The sequence below is a fragment of the Chiloscyllium plagiosum genome, chromosome 8 (assembly GCF_004010195.1).
Source record: "Chiloscyllium plagiosum isolate BGI_BamShark_2017 chromosome 8, ASM401019v2, whole genome shotgun sequence".
NCBI classification, from domain to species: domain Eukaryota; kingdom Metazoa; phylum Chordata; class Chondrichthyes; order Orectolobiformes; family Hemiscylliidae; genus Chiloscyllium; species Chiloscyllium plagiosum.
The window spans coordinates 95,660,205-95,679,770 of NC_057717.1; the positions used below are offsets into that span (position 1 = coordinate 95,660,205).

At 44.5% G+C, this 19,566-nt stretch overlaps 1 protein-coding gene across 2 annotated transcripts in view; it reads left to right on the top strand.

The window, feature by feature from the left end:
• LOC122552203 (phospholipid phosphatase 3-like) overlaps positions 1-16,837 on the top strand; it is an 83,161-nt gene extending 66,324 nt beyond the window's left edge. Inside the window, exons 5-6 of one of the 2 annotated variants that reach the window (XM_043694800.1) lie at positions 7,512-7,688; positions 13,327-16,837. In XM_043694800.1, the coding sequence (XP_043550735.1) occupies positions 7,512-7,688; positions 13,327-13,428 (279 nt within the window). In that variant the 3' untranslated portion in view covers positions 13,429-16,837. The remainder of the gene's footprint in view (positions 1-7,511; positions 7,689-13,326) is intronic. The other variant, XM_043694801.1, reaches the window with a different exon arrangement.
• Positions 16,838-19,566: the final 2,729 nt, after the last annotated feature.

The window sequence follows — 19,566 nt, forward strand, 5'->3', positions numbered from 1 at the left end:
AGGCTGGGGCTGTTTTCCCTGGAGCATCGGAGGCTGAGGGGTGACCTTATAGAGGTTTATAAAATCATGAGGGGCATGGATAGGATAAATAGACAAGGTCTTTTCCCTGGGGTCAGGGAGTCCAGAACTAGAGGGCATAGGTTTAGGGTGAGAGGGGAAAGATTTAATAGTGACCTAAGGGGCAACCTTTTCACGCAGAGGGTGGTACATTTATGGAATGAGCTGCCAGAGGAAGAGGTGAAGGCTGGAACAATGACAACATTTAAAAGGCATCTGGATGTATAGCTGAATAGGAAGGGTTTGGAGGGATATGGGCCAAGTGCTGACAAATGTGACAAATTGGGTTGGGATATCTGGTTGGCATGGAGTGAGAGGGGAAAGATATAAAAGAGACCTAAGGGGCAACTTTTTCACGCAGAGGGTGGTACATGTATGGAATGAGCTGCCAGAGGAAGTGGTGGAGGCTGGAACAATGACATTTAAAAGGCATCTGGATGTATAGCTGAATAGGAAGGGTTTGGAGGGATATGGGCCAAGTGCTGACAAATGGAACAAATTGGGTTGGGATATCTGGTCGGCATGGACGGATTGGACTGAAGGATCTGTTTCCGTGCCGGAACCTTACCATCTGGGAAAGGCTTCTTCCTCCGGTCTAGGCCCAGCGACAAGGTGGCTTACAGCAGCCTGGAATGGTGGAACAGGCCTGGCACCTGGTGTTGCAGTCTCCTAAGAGGGGCGTTCTCAGCCTGGAGTGGCATACTGGTCCCAGCTTGGAGGCCTTCTCCCGTTGTGGAGGCCCACATTCTCCACTTTGGCTTGAGTCATCCTCGTCAGCGAGGGGCTGCCAACGAATGAATGACTTTGGCGGCTTCTGGGTCTTCCAGCAGCCCAGTGTAGAGGTCTAGTCGTGGCATGGAGGTCTAGTCCCAATGTGTGACAGTCTAGTCCCAGCATGAAGGTCTCATCCTTGCTTTGGAGGCAGCTTCAGGGTCTTCCAACAGCCCAGCGTTGAGATCTAACTCTCGTCTCAGCCTAGCAGGGCGGCCTCAGCCTGGTGTTGCAGTCTCAGCCTGGCCAGATAGTCTCAGCCTATTGGGGCTTTCTCGGCCTGGTGTTGTGGTCTGGGCCCGGTGGGAGCAGTATCGGCCTGGTGTTATGGTCTCGGCCTAATGGGTGTGGTCTTGGCCTAGTGGGGGGCGGTCTCGGCCTACTGTGGGCGGTCTCGGCCTAGTGGGGCAGTCTCAGCCTGGCTTTCCAGCATACCCTGAACCCAGGAGCCATTAATTGAAGGGTGATGAACTTTTTTCTTATTTATGACTTCTGTCAATAATTTAGACGCTGTGGTTTGGCAATGTATAAAACCATTCACTGTATTTTATTTTGTAAAAATACACATGACAATGAATTGCAGTTCTATTCTATCCTGTACTGTGCCTCATAATGTTTGATGCAGGAGTCTGCCACTTGATATGATTCTGATTCACATAATGTTCCACTTCACGCTGAACACACTCCCTCCACCCACACAGCCTGACGAGATTACCTCGCAGTGATGCAATAGTCTCTACTATCCTTAATTCCTGTCTGCCTGCAGCCTCTGATCAGTTCTAGTCAATCCAATTTACACATAAATCATTTTCCTGGAAAGAAATTGGCTTAGGCAAATCCCACGTAATGCATAACCTAACCCTTTTGATGATTGATATCAAACACTGGCCTTTTGTCAATGCCGGAATGTTCTCCTAGCCTTTATCATTCAGATGATACATTGTACATTCTAGATTCCTGAGATCTGCCAAACTCTATAGTATGTCACGTCATGAATATATGGCAGTGTCGTTAATTCTCATTTTCTGTTCTGTTGTTCGTTGCTGACTGCAGCGGCCAAAGTTATGGCTGTATTTGACACTACAATTAATACAACAGAAAATTTCAGTAAAAGTGCCTTTATCTGCTTGATTTAGGCAGTGTGTAGAATGGGCAGGATAAGGAGACAGGATGGTAATTTGCCTCAGCGGGCATCAATCTACTCCAGCCGTTCAGCTGACTGAACCAGACGCCCCCCTCCCCCACATTGAGCAGTCTACAAACATAGAACTGTACGGCACAGGAATGGGCCCTTCGGCCCACGATGCCTGGGTTGTCCGTGATGCCATTCTAAATTGGATGTGATGGATTCAGATGAAATGTTAATCTCAGGCCCTTTCTAATCCATAGAGAAGGCAATTAAAAAGATCTCAGTTGTAAAATTGGCAAAGAGTTGTGCATCCCTTTGTGTCAATGCATGTCCCTGAGCTTTCACCCATTAAAAAGACGGATTTGGCCTAATTACTGTGTGTGGGACTTGCAATGTGCACATTGACTGGCATCTTCCCTCACACTGTAACAGAGACTGCATTTCTAAGTGTTTCAGTTCCAGAACTCCGAAAGGCTGGGGAAGAGCAGAAAATCCGACTGGCCCTGTAAATCCATTTCTAGGTCAGGACTCTGGCCGTGTTTGGGACAAGCTGAATTGAGATATTGGCTCACTCTTCCTGTGGAAACTTGCAGTTTCCTGCCAGGAAATGAAGCAAAGAAAGCATGAAACAATCATGTAGGGAGCAAGGGGCGAGGGAAACGGGATGGTGGGGGGTGTAGGCTGTTGCCTGATACAAGATATAAAGCCTGATGTGATACCAGTGGTTTAAAATCCAAAGTTTCCGAATTTCTGTCAAATTGGCTCAAGACACTACCTTCACGGACTGTGCTCATAGAATGGAATCATAGAGTCCTACAGTGTGGAAGCAGGCCATTTGTCCCATTGAATCCACTCCAATCCTCTGAAGAGCATCCCACCCAATCTCTGTAACCCTGCATTTCCCATGGCTAACCCACCTAACCTGCACATCCCTGGACATCCCTCTGGGTAACTTAACACAGCCAAACCACCCTAACCTGCACATCTTTGGACTGTGGGAGCACCCGGAGGAAATCCGTGGGGAGAACGTGCAAACTCCACACAGATAGTCGCCGGAGGCTGGAATCAAACCTGGGTCCCTGGTGCTGGGAGGCAGCAGTGCTAACCACTGGGCCAAAGTGCCACCCATATTCTGGGCTAGGTTGCGAATCCTGTTGTGGGCCCCTGTGCCATCTTTCCACCAGCGGGTGATGTTCTGGCTTCTTTGTCCTTTTGACCTTGTGCACTGGTCTGCTCAGCACCAGGCACTGTGCTGTCCTAAGCTGAGCTCAGTAAGCAGCCACAGGACAATACTGTGTGGTTAGGTATTTGGCACAACGTGTCTCACTGAGGAAGTCATCGGTGGGAAACGTGAGGTAATTAGTCGAGCAGGAAGACAACAGATTGTTGTGAGTCCTTCTCATGAACAAAATGACAATGCTTCAGGCTGAACTTTGGCCCGGTCCACAGACACACCCATCTGAACACTTGGTAGAAAATTGTGTTTATGAGGAAGCCCGTTGACGTTTGTCGCTTTTCTAAATAGAGTTTCCCTTTAAATAGAGCAATGCTTCCCTTTCCAAACAAAACACAAACCCTTCAGGCTATTTCTTCCCTTATACTGAAACACCTCAGATGTTGCTAAAAATTCATCTCTTCAGAGGCTGTTGTAACGGGTGGGGCTGGGATGACAGCACTCTGAAATTTGAAACAAGCCTGGCGTGGATCACGTACCACTCTCCTGTGCCAGATCTCTGTCCATTCTCTCCCCCCCACCCCCCCATGGCACTGGGTATGTTGTAGGAGAGACCTGACCGGAGACTGACTGACCCTCACTCCTCCACACCCCCCAATCCCAAAACCCTCCCCAACGGGCATGATGAGCTGGAATGAGAGAATTGCACCATTTTCTAGTTAAACTGCGATAGGCCCCGGGCGTGCACAATAACCATCGCCTGGACTGGATTCATTCCTGCACCTTTTCTGCAACATTTGTTGTTGCTTTTTAGTGAGGGGCTCCATTTTCTGTGCACCGCCTCCATTCCAGCTACTGATCGTCTTCCATGGATTTAGTTTTCATTCCAGTCTCTGGCAGGCTTTGATCTTTCCCTGCTCCTTACATTCAATAATGGATTGCTGAAGAATCTCTGCTCTACCTAACGCTGCTGATTCCTCTCACTGTTTACAACTACTCCTACCTTTCTTTCCTTGGCTTCATCTCCGACTCCTGTTATTGGAGTCGCGGCCCTGGTCTCCTAGATCAGGCCATGTCCCACTTCTGCATCGATAATCCTAGTTTTACCTTTACCCGGCTTCTCCCGGTCACAAGTTTGTGTTTGTCATTGCTCTGACTTCGGGAACTTTTACTAGGATCTGCATTTTGGCTCCTATTCCAATCCAGTCCCTTCGCTCCTGACTTCTGCCACAAAATCATCTATCTACCATGGACGCTGGCAATCTGGATTCAGTAAAATGCTGGGAAGACTCAGCAGGCCAGTCAGCTACTGTGGACGGAATGGACATAGTGGGCCAGTGTTAGCTGCAAGGAAAGGTTAGGGATGGCACAGTGGCTCAGTGGTTAGCACTGCTGCCTCACAGCGCCAGGGTCCCAGGTTCGATTCCACCCTCCCTGTGTGGAGTTTGCACATTCTGCATGGGTTTCCTCTGGGTGCTCCGGTTTCCTCCCACAATCCAAAAGGTGTACAGGTTAGGTGAATTGGCCATGCTAAATTGACCATATTGTTCAGGGAGGTGTAGGTTAGATGCATTAGTCAGGGGCAAATGTAGAGTAATATGGTAGGGAAATGGGATATTCTTCGGAGGGTCAGTGTGGGCTTGTTGGGCCAAAGAGCCTGTTTCCATACTGTAGGGATTCTATGAGATCACAGACTTGAAATGTTATGTTCTTTCTCTCCACTGACGCTGCCAGAGATATATCCAACATTTTCTGTTTTTATTTGGTTACTTCAACCTTCCTTTTCCTGGTCTCTGTCAGACCCTTCTTTCTTCCTCATCTACTTGTTGCTACCCCAACCCTTTCTCCTTCTCATTTATTCCTTACTTTGGTCTCAGTCCTCCCAATTTCACCCCGAGATGCGATTTTCCTACTTCCAGTTTCAGTCCCAACTTGGATTGACCCTGAAGCTGCCAACTGCTCATCTCACGGCATTCTCTCTGGAGCCATCGAGGGAGTTGTATTAACTGTCCCCTCCCAGCTCCCCCCTTGCTGACCCTTAGCCTCTAGAAGGTACATCGCCAGCAGTTGTTATCGCTCCATTTGCTGGCAGCTCTCTGGGCAGGGGGAAAGTGGTGATGGCGGTGGCAAAATCTCTACTGTCAGTGCCCTTGAACCAAGGGAATGTCCACTGTTAGCCTTTTCAGTGCCTGACAGCAATTTAAAATGGTGATGGCCTACCCAGAGGAGGTAACACCCTGGGCCCTGCAGCTAGGCGGGGTAGGAAATCTGCCGCCCGGATTAAATTCCTTTCAGCATATTCCTAGTCTGCAAATGTATGCCTCCAAAACTCCACTCATTAGTCAAACATGTTTGAGATTCCCTTGAGTTATTCCAGCATGACCTTTAATCTCTGGGATGCATGTGATGGTGAAAGTGTTTTGAGTGGTAATTATAAGTGAGCGCTCAGTAGAGAGAAGGCATTTGAGGTTATCTGAGGACATAATACTGACACGAGTCAGGCTTGTCAGAGTCAGTTTATCACAGCACAGCTAGCTGGAATTTGCTGAGGAACGCTGGTATGGATGAGTGAAGGTAGCAGGCAGGAATTAGGTGAATAATGGAGGAATATTATTGTACACAGTGATTCCAAATGCTGTCAAGATTTCATTTGGACTTGCACTTGTCTAATATTTTCCCAAATTATTGGAATAGTAAAAGATTTCATACAAACGTATCGGTTCTTAATGTAGCTAATTTACAAACTAAACCAGATATTTTCTCACCAACGTGAACAGGACACGTTGTCCTTTTGGATGTTGGCTTTGATTGGAATGTCAAAAATTATTTATTTAAATAAATGATTTCCCGTTCGGAATTCTAGAATATAAAATCCAGGAAAGTGGTTATAAAGAGTTAGCCATACTTCCACCAGGACTGAATTGCAGTGAGTGAATTACTTGGAAGGTCAGTGTCAAGGAAACGTAACAAAAATGAAAGATAGAACATCAACTTGAAGATCTACCTTTGAAATAAACAGGATGTGTGCCACCCTGTCTGCTGCTTTAAAGTGCAGCTGACATTTTGGACACAGTAAGATGTTTCAAGTGTGCTACTGATTGAGGGAGAAATCTCCACCAGAGGTTTGGGAGACTCATTCTCAGGGAAAAGTTCCGTTTCCACTGGGATAGATAAATGGAGTTTCCATTTAATATTTCATCTGGAGGATTGCAACCCTGACTCTCACTAAAACACTGAAATGTCTGGCCCCACTCTAGGGCTGGTGCGGATAGTCTCAGTTCTAAGTGACTGAGGCATTTATTCTGTGCACCCTGCTCTTTCGACAGACCATGAACAATTTGTCCTATCGGATATCCCCCATGGGAAGGTTCTGTATGAACGCTAGCTGATTCCTAAAGGGAACCAGACAAACCTTGGATCATTCATCTATTCTAACACCTCCGGAATTCATCTTTAGCCAAGGAATAATGCAGACTGAGGGAACAGCTGAACAGAGAGAAAAAAAATCTCCTTTTTCCTTTTATAAAGGAGCATTCTAAAAGGTCTAAAACATGATCTGTGTGTTCAGTCCTCCCAGCACATTAAATATTGCCTTATAGACAGTTCTAGTGTGTGGTGAAGACATGATGGCTGACTCGAAACAAGGTGGTTTCAAACTTAGCTTTGCAACCCCAGAGAAATTACAAGAATTACAACTCCAACAATCTTCATATTTGTGAGCAGAGTCTAGCAACATACTGTGTACATTGTGTGTACACATGAGTATGTATTTGTTGACTATTTAACAGTGTAGTATAGAGGGGGAACATATGCACTGACAGCACTGAGTAGTTGACACACTTTTAAGATTGAAGCCCAGACGTTGTCAGTGTTTATTCGAGATCTCTGGGGATGGGGGAGGTGTGTGCAGTAGTTTCAGGATACTTCTCCCCTCCCCCACCAACCCCCCTTTAACGTCTGTGTAATTGGAAGAGAACTCCACATGTTGGATAAAAACGTCTTAATATTTCCAGGCTTGTTTTACTGTTTTGCAAGGAATTCCAGGGAATTTTAATATTTGCCAGAATGGTTCTGTAATTGTAGAAATCCTCTGTCAGAATGTCAGTATTTACAGAGCCAGTGTGAATATTTGTAGACAGTCCCTGGGAGTCCATTAGTATTGACAGGAGAATTTGAGGAATGTGCTGGTGATCTCTGGAAGTGTGTTAATATTTGGAGATGGTCCCCGGGGGGGTTGGATTAATTATTTACAGGGGATCCCTGCGATAGTATCTGTCCCGACATTGATAAAGTGAAAAAGAAAACACATCCCAAAACAGTCATCACAGGAAGGGTTGTGGAGTTAAAGGTCGGTTTTGAGAATGCTGTTTCTCTTTGCAGTTTTATTTGGAAGCTCGGTTCACCTGGAAGGGGGCGCGGTTATTGAGACCGCTGCTACAGTCACTGTTAATCATGATGGCTTTTTACACCGGCCTTTCCCGTGTGTCAGACTACAGGCACCATCCGACAGACGTTCTGGTGGGATTACTGCAGGGAGCATTCATCGCCTATTGGATTGTAAGTCATCCCGTTTATTTTTCTAACTGTGACGAGTGAGATGGGCAGGAGGGCTCATTAGTCACCTCGGCTGCTGGGCTCAGCAGAGGGGAATGTGAACCTGTTGTTCTTTCGGCCAACTTGTTTCCAGCGAGTTTGTGGTGGAAACTCGGTGAAGACAAGATGTCCTTTGTAAATTGAAGGCGTTCCCTGTGTGGACTTTAGGATTTGAGTGTTTGGGCTGAATCCCAAATCCCATAAAAATGGGTGGCTCAGGGTCAGCTGATGTGTTCAAATTTTTTAAATTTCAAAACTGAACTCCAAATCATTTCTGGGTGCATCCGGAACTGGAAAACGGGCGAGCATCATATAGATGCACACATACTTCATTCATGGGATGAGGACATCGCTGACTAGGCCAGCATTTATTGCCCATCCCTGATTGCCCAGAGGGCAGTTAAGCGTCAACCACATTACTGTGGGTCTGGAGTCACATGTAGGCCAGACCAGGTAAGGATGGCAGTTTCCTTCCCTAAAGGACATTAGTGACTCAGGTGGTTTTTTTTGTTCTGACAATCGACAATGGATTCATGGACAATCTCTTAATTCCAGATTTTTTTTTATTGAATTCAGATTTCACCATCTGCCGTGGTGGGATTTGAACCCATTGTCTGGGTCGTTGGATTAACAATGGAAGAGTGTGGTGCTGGAAAAGCACAGCCGGTCAGGCAGCATCCGAGGAGCAGGAGAATCGACATGAAAGTGATAGGTCAGAGCGGAGGGTGGGATAGATTGGTGGGAAGGAAGATGGACAGGTAGGACCGTTCACGAGGGCAGTGTCGAGTCAGAAACACTGGGACTCGGATCCGGCACCATTCTCTTGACCTGTCCTACCTATCCATCTTCCTTCCCACCTATCCACTCCACCCTCCTCTCTGACCTATCACCTTTACCCCCACCTTCATCTACCTATCCCAGCTACCTCCCCACAGCTTCACCCCTTTCCCATTTATATATCGGCCCCCTTGGCCCACAAGCCCCATTCCTGATGAAGGGCTTATGCCCAAAACATTGATTCTCCTGCTCCTCGAATGCTGCCTGACGTGCTGTGCTTTTCCAGCAGCACACTCTTCGACTCTGATCACCAGCATCTGCAGTGCTCACTTTCTCTACGTCAAACGTCTAGCAATAATACCACTAGGTCATCGTCTCCCTCAACATACGTGCACATGTATACACATACACATACGTACGCACGCACACACACATGCATATGTACACACATGCACGTACACATACACGCACACAACATTCATGTAGACCCATATTATCACACTCTCTCAAACTGAGGCATGTCCTCATTCTCAGCTGTAATCGCTCACACATGTTTATACACATGGATACAGACACGCAATTATTCTCACTCACTGCGATACGTTTTCACACAAACACAGACTCAAGCACTCTCCCGCTTAGTTTTTGAAATGAAGACAGCAAGATCTTTTATTTTTTTCATTTTCTCTCCTGTAAGAAACAAAATATTGAAATAGGAAAGTGCACCATTCATCAGTAAAGCAAAAAATATTTCTTAAATGCTTATGCAAGAAAATATGGAGAAAGCTGCTTTATTTGAATAAACAGATATTACAATTCAAGGTATACTTTGATTTAACAGATTCCAGTAAATGCAAACATTATACCCTGAAAATAAAAGACTTGACACTTGATAATTGCATGACAATGACTCAGTGCTTTGTGTAGACAAAACCACATAGTTTCCAATTACGAGTAACAATTTTGAGACTATGGGGACATTATGAAAGCCTTCTTCACTTTTTCCTGCTTCACAATGAACCCTTCTTGACCCCATCAAATGCCCAAACTGATTTGGAAATGGATTGTTGCAATCAGGATGAGCTAGCTGTGGCTTCTGAGAGCCAACTAGGGATTGGCAGTGAAAATGTCCCCTTTAACCAGTCCTCCCTGATAAACAGCAGATGCTCTGTAATGAAGGGTTACCTGCGTTGTGTTACTAGATTATGATTGCAGGATTTAACAATTATCCTTCAGGATACCGGTGAAAAAGCTATTGTTAACACCACCTACACAGTCAGTGAGGGCTATTGAAGGCCATTACAGCCAACACTAGTCTTATACTCAGTTAAGGACACATATGTACACACGCACAATTTGAAGGGAATTGCATTGAAAAGGAGTCAAGAGAAAGAGCCTTAGTGTGTGCCATTCCTACATACCCAGGGTACTAAAGCCAATAGAATTTTGTAGTATCCTGTCAGGATGGGCTGAATGGCCTGCTTGCCCACTGTAAGGATTCTATGATGCTGTGAAGGTTGGGAGAGGAAATGAAATGTAAACCCAGACATTGCCGTTGGGTGTGTTCATTCACTGGTGTAACCAATCTGGATTGAACTTGGTGGGTTCGAGAGCACAGTCTCTGGTTTCTGTGGATAGTCAAACCAGATGTCCTCTTATTCTTGATCTAAGATAGTAATTCCAATGCTTTGCCACATGAGGCTGAATTTTGTGTTGTCAGCCAGAACGCTAATGTCTGCATCAAGTTCTGATCCCAGTCCTGCCCTCCCTCAGGAACGGTATATTATCCAATAGTGGCTTCCTGCACAGTGAAGCACAGCGGTTGGATTCTCGAAGCTGAGTGACCGTTATGAGGCTATGCAGTTAAGCAGAAGCGATGGCCCAGTGGTGTTATCGCAGGGCTGTTAATCCAGAGACCCAGATAATGTCTGTGGACCTGAGTTCAAATGTGAATTACATAAAAAATGTGAGATTGAGAGTCTAATGCCAATTGTGAACTCATTGTTGATTGTCCAGAACAACCCGTCTGGTTCATAATGTCCTTCAGGGAAGGAAACTGCCATCCTTACCTGGTCTGGCCTACATCTGACTCCAGACCCATAGCAATGTGGTTGACTCTCATCCACCCTCTGGGTAATTAGGGATTGGCAACAAATGCTGGTCTAGTCAGTGTCACCCTCTGCTTCTGGTAAAGCCTGCTGTTTCTAGTAAGGAACAACAGGGGACTCCATCTTGAGCCATCCTCTGAGCAACTTTCAAAACATTTGAATTAAGAAATGACCACCAGCTGCCCAAGCAGCTGAGGTTGCAACTGTAGTGAGGTAGGCGAGGGGAGCCTCACAGCCCACTCAGAGGGAGGAGAGGGGCCCTCAAGCCGGATGGAAAATTCCCATTGATCTCCGATAATTGGCCTTTTAAGGCCATAACTAACTACTTGCTGCTCCTTGAGGGGCAGGTCGCAATTCCTGTTTTAATCCAGCCTTTCCCTTAAAGATGGCTCAAGGGAAGATGGTGCTAACAAACTGGCAGAAAATTCCAAGCCCGTCTGTCTCCACCCCTACTCACGTTTGCCATGACAATCCTACCCACAATGTCAGGAAGATAAAACTGTTCATTGGGAGAAAGTGAGGACTGCAGATGCTGGAGATCAGAGCTGAAAATGTGTTGCTGGAAAAGCACAGCAGGTCAGGCAGCATCCAAGGAGCAGGAAAATCGACGTTTCGGGCATGAGCCCTTCTTCCTGAAACGTCGATTCTCCTGCTCCTTGGATGCTGCCTGACCTGCTGCGCTTTTCCAGCAACACATTTTCAAAACTGTTCATTTGTTTAGTACACTACCGTGTTTGTTGTTGGTGGATGATGAGAGGATAATCCCCTCTCTCGTGACAAAACGCGATGAAGTATTTTGCAGAGATAGGGAGGAGGGGCATATTTAGATTCTGAGCTAGCACTGGTGTTGAACATGCAAACGCAGGGTGTTTACATGTCTTGTGGATCTAACACTGTGCCTCTGCATTGGAATAAGTTGACAACGTGTGCAGCTTTAACATCCTCCGTAGGTTCAGACAAATGATGACTTTTATTCCATTGCAATGCCCAGTTGTTGTTGTACAGTATTATTTGCTTCCCGAGTGTGCTCAATGGTAAAATGCAATCTCAGAGGACAACAAAGAGCCATTGTGCTATTAAGTTCTAGCAAAAGGCAGTGCAGTTTAATAAATAAACACTGCTGCTGTCATAAAGCGCTTGGTAATGTTTGCTCGACATTTTATTTAATGCAATTTACTAAGATAAGTATCATGGAATTAAAACAGAAACTTTAACTAACCTTTAGATAATTCAGTTAGATTTTAACTTCTCATACTAATTTTTCTGAAAATTAATCTCAATATAGGGTCTAAGTGGCTGGAATGTTGGCTCTCAATATCTATCAGTGTCTGTTAGTTAGACTAATAACGTCTGTGATGTTGCATCAACTCAGTCAGAGTCTTTGTAGGGAAAGACATATGGAATTAGCAGTTGAATTTCACCAACCAAATTCTAATGTCTATCCCCAGTTTATGTGGAGAGTCTGAATGCAGAGCAGAGGTAAGGGGTATATTTGACCTTAGTAACCTCTGCCGGGAAGCGGAATCACTTCCTCTGGAGCTAAACGTCATTGCTAACAGATTGTCAAGGTTGGCAAATGAATAATTAGTCGGTTGAGGCACAGAATGGGTTTGTGATGGCACCTTACCTCTCCCACTGTAGCAGAAGACATTTCAGTGCATTGCATATAGACAAGGCAGAGCTCCAGTTTATAGCATGTTCTATAAAAGGCTCACCAGGGAGCACAATCAGTGCACAATGCTTGATTGCTGAGTAGGAGAAAATTGCTGGAATCTGTACTGAAAACAAAAAGTGCTGGAACTCACAGTGGGTTAGGCTCTGATGAAGACTCATCAAGACTCGAAATGTTGGCTTGCTCTCTCTCTCTCTCTCTCTCTCTCTCTACGGATGCTGCCTGAGCCACTGTGATCTTCAGCATGTTTTGTTTTCAGTTTGATTACTGAGATTCGGATTAATATCAAATACTGAGTCGAGAAGGCCAATGTGCAGTAGTTTGATGCTACCTTATGCAGCTAGCCAACGCCAACTTCCTGAGCCAGTGAGTTGCCTGAACATCAATCTCATCCCATGTGCAGTGATAGCACAATGTAGCAAGGTCTGGAATCATGAATCTGAAGTAGGATTACAGCTGAATCATCTTCCATACCTAGTAGCAAGTAAGGCCTTCAGGAAGGATGTACTAGCCCTGGAGTATGTTCAGAGTAGGTTTGCGAGAATGATCCCAGAAATGAACAGCTTAACATATGAGGAACGTTTGAGGTCTCTGGGTCTATACTCGATGCAGTTGAAAAGGTTAAGGGTGTATCTAATTGAAGCTTACAGAATGGCCTGGACAGAGTGGATGTTGGGAAGATCCTTTAAAACAGAGATAAGGAGAAGCTTCTTCAGTCAGAGAGTGGGGAATCTATGGAATTCACTGCCATAGAAGGCTGTGGAGGCCAGGTCATTGAGTATATTTAAGACAGTGATCGGTTCTTGAATATCAAGAGGATCAAGGGTTATGGGGAGAAAGTGGGAGAATGGGGTTGAGAAACTTATCAGCCAGAATTGAATGATGGAGCAGGCTGGATGGGCTGAATGGCCTGGTTTCTGTTCCTATGTCTTATGAAGAGACTATGGTGATATTTATTAACTAAGCCTGCCCCTTGTTTAGATGGATGATTTGAGGAAGCCAGCAGCAGGGAAAGTGATCACTGCAATCTCCTCTTTTTTTTCAGGCATTTCACATCTCTGATCTGTTCAAATCGAAGAGGAAGCCATCAAAAGAATCGAATGTTTCTGCAGAAAATTCCGTACAGACCAATCACACAACGTGTTAGCAGAACGAGAGCGAAGAGCAGAGAAAGGATGTAGGGGAGTCGGCACAAGTCATCCGGCAGGAGTGAATTAGGGAACCAGTGCTCAAAGAAAAACATCCATCCTTTTTAAATTTTCAGAACAATCTCCAAACACGGCTTCATTCTGATATTTCTTCCTTCAGGCCAGTCCCTGATGCTAGCTTCACTGGAAGTTTGATCATCAGAGAGAATTTTCTGTGGTAGTTCAGTTGTCTACTGGCTTTGAGTACGTCCTTAAGTTACAATTTCTACTCCAGTGACTGATAGATTTTGAACCCGTTAAAGCAGTCGCAATTTCCTTTTCCTTTCTCTAAGATGAGAGCCCTGAAGTGCCTGACACCATAGATGCTATATATGGACACACATACACTTAATACTGTGAGCAATAATGTATTCTATATTTGTAATGAGAAATTAATATTATGGGTCACTGATTATGCTGAGCCTTTTGTGAGTGTATCGTGACTGAAGAATCTACAACTAAGATATTTACCATTTATTCAGTATACGGATTAAAGAAGCTAATTTCTTGCAAAAATAGTTACGTTCTTTTATTATATCTGTAATTAATGGAATTTAGATCAGGGACGATGATATGTTTTTTGAATGAGTTCTGTTCACTTTAGGAGTTGAGAATTGACTCATTTGGTTGGGAGGAAATGCCGTACTGTTTTCAGATTTATTAACACACTACAAGGCTAAGCCCGACAATCGATTGAATTGGAAGATCCTGTGGGAAAGGCATGACTTGGTCAAAAGGAAAAAACTTAAAAATATGGTGATAATCTGAACTCTGGTGTCCAGTTATCTGAATGGTCATAAATAGAACATGGAACATTACAGCGCAGTACAGGCCCTTCGGCCCTCGATGTTGCGCCGACCTGTCATACCAATCTGAAGCCCATCTAACCCACACTGTTCCATGTACATCCATATGCTTGTCCAATAGAGTTTTGGGATATTGGTTCAGGCATATTTGAAATCAAATCTCCCAAAGGAATAGGCAGATTGATTGATAAGGTAGAACCATCAAACATAATGATTGTGTGGGATGACCATTGTATGGATTTCAACAAGTCTTCTAAAATGTCAGGAAAAGATGGGAGCTATCAAGATGGCAGACATTAATTATAATTGAAGTAGGTTGCATGTTCCATTCTGCATGGAGGTGAAGGAAACTTGAGTGAGCTTTTAAAGTTACCCATAATCACTGAACTATCATGCATTAAACTGAAGTGATTGACAGTCATGAGAAATGTCATATGATAAAGGCTATTGTCTGCTTTTGGATTGTTTATTTGGCTAGTGGTCTGCTGAGGGATATATCTGTCAGAAAACTGATCCAAAAGCTGAAAGGGTGTAATCGAACTTTATATTGAACTCAATTCAATATACATTTAGTTGACCTGTTTAGAGCTTTTTAGGATTAAAAAGCTTAATGCAGTGGATTTAATTTGTATTAACTAAACCACTTGTGAGTTTTGATCACAATTCATCCGAAAGAATTGACAGTCTGTGCAATAGAATCTTTATTCCTGTCTATTTCATAGTCTAAAGGAGTTACGAGGGACTGGAAATTGATGATTAGCTCAGTCTTCAAATGTGAGAAGAAAGAGTTGTCCCCTGAACCAGGGGACTGTGTTGGTGGCAGGACCTGAGCTAAGGACAGAGAGCTTGCAGCCTACAACTGAGTAGACTCAACCTGAGAACCCATTTTAGCTGCTGAATACTTTTAACCAAGAAAGATCATCATGTGTGGGACCATGCTAATGGCTGATCAGAAAGGTCAGGTAATTGTAACCTTGTGAATTCAGTTTCTCAGTAATTTATTTAATTCGATTCAAAACAGATGAAAGTTGAGATCCATATTTTAATTTCAACAGCTTTGTATTTTACTTGACTTTTGAATTAACATGTAATATAATGCTGTCGAATACTAGCTATATCTGTTTAACTTGTCCATTTTGTTCCATTCTCCGCAAAAGATATTTTTGAGCATGCTCTTTATTCTACATGTATATTACCCCTGAAGTATTTACATGAGCTGAATGGCTTTAAACCACTGACAGTCTTATTCCCTGCGAAATTCACAGGGTTTACATTTGGAAGTAGCCACGGTGTCTGTGTTATTTCAAAAATACCACATTGGAACGTGAAACATCACAGCGCAATCATGCTGCACACCAACATTAACCTCTGTAGTGTTACTGTTAACTGTGTAATTTCACTGTCCTCATTAAATGCTACTGTTTCCTATTTGTTAAGGGAGGGCTGTTTGAAATATTTACCAGGGTTAATGCTACTGCGCCTAATCTAGTGTTAGGTTGAGGATTCAGAATATTCCAAACATCCTGGAATCTTCTATTCATGTCACATGCCCTTTTGCATTGCAACTCTCAAGGACAAAGTGACATTTTCTGCTGTGAAGCTGACCTTGGAACAGTGCCTTGTTAAAACTTGGCATGGAAAGAAGGTGGTGTGTGGAGAAATCTTCTACAGCATGGAGCTGAGTAGAAAACTGGGAAGAAAATTCTACTTGAATTGAATCATTCCGTTTTCTATTCGAAATATCTTGACCATTCATCCAAGCTGCAGTTTCTACTCCACTCATGTCTTGCTGTGTGAATAGGGATTAAGCATTTGTTCAGATAGATTTGGGCCATTTGTATAACATCATTATACATCTCTTCTGCTGTCAACATCCATACCCCAGTGAAAAAAAGAAATAACTTGCTTTTAGTTATTGTATTACCACTTGTCAGGACATGCCAAATATTTTAAATCTACGAGATTATTTTTGAAGTTTGTTTTCCAAAACTTGTGCACGGTCCAACTAACACTGGCACTTGAATTCACATGGAAATAGTGTTTTTAATACAGTTTTGTTAGCATAGGTTCAATGGCATTGCGCACAGTAACCAGATAAATACTCCTCTGAATGTGGTTTAACCCCAACCCCCAATCCCATCGAACAAATAGTGCCTAATGCAGTCATAGACCGTTTGTGTCCCAGTAAGAACTCGTTTAAGACAAATTCCAGATTCATTTCATTTGAGACCCTTCCAGCCCAGGGAAGGGAATTGTTCACCCCATCACTCAACTGAGTTTGAACAAAGGACCCAGAAATGAAAAGGCTGCCTTCCATGTAAATCATTGAAGCATTTGGCCACCCAAGTCTTGAATTCCTATAGATGTCTGCTGATGTTGTGGAAATGGCCTAATTGTGAATTGCTTCTTTGTGCTGCTATAACCCGTATTTTTATCAGATAACTTTTGTGGACACCTTAACAGCCCTGTCAAAGGGCTTTGGTGTATATTATTGTTAATTGTGAGTATATTGTGTGAGATCTTAAAGGATGTCTCAAAGTATATATGTATAGAATTTTTATTGTAAATAAAAGTTAATTTTGTTTTCAATTTGAATAAGACCTACGGTTTTTCTTTTCAATTACCCGTCTATTTCATCTTGGGGCAATAACTTGTAAGTACAATATATAATGCTTTTATTGTAAAAACCCACTGGTATGTAGTGGCTCCATAAAGGTTTTCACAATAACAGGAGATCCATTTTGTGTGATGAAAGTGAGGAGATCAGAGTCTGGGTTAGATTGCTGCTGGAAAAGCACAGCAGGTCAGGCAGCATCTGGGGAGCAGGGAAATCAACGTTTCAGGCAAAAGCCCTTCATCAGGAATGAGGCTGGGAGCCTCCGGGTGGAGATGTTGGGGGAGGGGGTTGGGGCTGGGGAGAAGGTAGCTAAGAGTATCTGGGATAAGGTGGGGGGAGGGGAAATGAGGAAACTGGTGAAGTCCACATTGATGCCCTGAGGTTGAAGTGTTCCGAGGTGGAAGATGAGGTGTCGGGTGGTGAGGGAACAGTGGTGAAGGAGGCCCAGCTCCTGCATATCCTCGGCAGAGTGGGAGGGGGGAGTTGAAATGTTCAGCCATGGGACGGTGTGGTTGATTGGTGCGGGTGTCCCGGAGTTGTTCCCTAAAGCCTTCTGCAAGAAGGCGTCCAGTCTTCCCAATGTAAAGGAGACCGCATCGGGAGCAACAGATACAATAAATGACATTGGTGGATATGCAGGTGAAACTTTGGATGTGGAAGGCTCCTTTGGGACCTTGGATGGAGGTGAGGGAGGAGGTGTGGGCGCAGGTTTTCCAATTCCTGCGGTAGCAGGGGAGGGTGCTAGGACGGGAGGGTGGGTTGTTGGGGGCATGAACCTGACCAGGTAGTCACGGAGGGAACAGTCTTTGTGGAAAACGGAAAGGGCTGGGGAGGGAAATATATCCCTGGTGGTGGGGTCCGAAATGTCAGCGGATGATGCAGTTTATGCAAAGGATGGTTGGGTGGAAGGTGAGGACCAGGAGGATTCTATCCTTGTTGCGGTTGGAGGGGTTGGGTTTGAGAGATGAGGTGCAGGACGTGGATGAGATGCATTGGAGGGCATCTTCAATCACGTGGGAAGGGAAATTGCGGTCTCTAAAGAAGGAGGCCATCTGGTGTGTTCTGTGGTGGAACTGGTCCTCCTGGGAGCAGATACGGCGAAGGCGGAGGAATTAGGAATATGGGATAGTATTTTTGCAGGAGGTAGGGTGGGATGAGGTGTAATCCAGGTAGCTGTGGGAGTCGTTGGGTTTGTAAAAAATGTCAGTGCTAAGTTGGTCGTCATTAATGGAGATGAAGAGGTCCATGAAGGGGAGAGAGTTGTCAGAGATGGTCCAGGTGAATTTAAGTTTGGGGTGGAATGTGTTGGTGAAGTTGATGAACTGATCAACCTCCTCGCGGGAGTGAACAAACCAGGAGAGGAAATATTTACTGCTGAGAGAACATGAAGTTGTTTGCACTGTAAAATGGCGCAATGATTGCAGCTCGTAGGGAGGCCATTCAGCTCCTCATCTCCATGCCAGCCTACTGTCAGAGCTACTCAGCTTGTCTTACACCTTTGTCTATTCCCCATAATTTGGCTAATTTTTGCCCCTTTGATAGTTATTGACTTCCTTTTGGGAGCCCCATTGAATCTTTCACCACTGCTCCAGTGCATTCCAAAACTTAACTACTTGTTGCATAAGATAAGCTGCCTTTGGTTCTTTTCCAAATCATTTTTAGAACTTTGTGCCATCCTTCCACCGACAGAATCAATTTCTTTCAAATTACTCTCTCCATGATTGTGAAGACCTCCATCATGTTAACTTTCTCTCAAGAGAGTTGTCACAGTGAGAGTCTGAAACCTGAATACAGGATGAGTTAGAACACGGAGACTCATGACTTATGCCTATGTGACTATTGAAGCTAGAGACAACATGGTTCCCTGCGCCTACAAGACTAGCTGCAATAGTCACATAGGCGCAGGCAACCATTTTGTCTCTAGCTGCAGTAGTCACACAGGCATAAGTCATGAGTCTCCATGTTCTAACTCAGCCTGTATTCAGGTTTCAATCTCTCAACAGCTCTGCCTCAACTCTCATATCTTGGACCGTTTTCCCTGATTCTTTTCTGCACCCTCTTTAATGTGTTGGCAGATTCCGAATTCAACATGTCATCGCTGTCATAACGGAAGAATCTGAAATGGTGGAAGTTTTAATAAATTAGTAGACTCTAAACCGGAGAATGTTAAACCATATCTGTAAGGTGCTTTGGTCAGACTGCACGTCAAGTACCATTCCTGGTTCTGCCTACTCTGATGCAAAGGAAGAGCCAAACATCTGACCTAAGGGTTAGGAAGGATTAAGGAATACACTGAATAAAATTGGGCTTTTCTGTTTTAAAAGGGAGGTGGCTATGACAGGATGTAAGTATGTAAAATAGTAAATGTAAAAAAGCCTAAGTTCAGCCCCTTTTTTAGTTCCTTAAAGTGGCTGCTTTGAAATCTTTGGCTGCACTTAAGCTGCACGCTCCTGATCTTTGAACACTTGGTGCAGAAAGAGCAGGAAAGTCAAAGGACCACCTCATTGTTCTGCTCTCAGGCCTGGCCATGGTGGCCATTAACAGCTGTGGGCAGTGGTCCACGGACAGAGACGTTGGACCCAACTGCCTGCATCCCTCATGGTCACAGATACACCAGGGCATTCTTGTAGAGAGAGCAGACAGCATCCACTGGTCTGCCTCAGGTCTTCCACAAC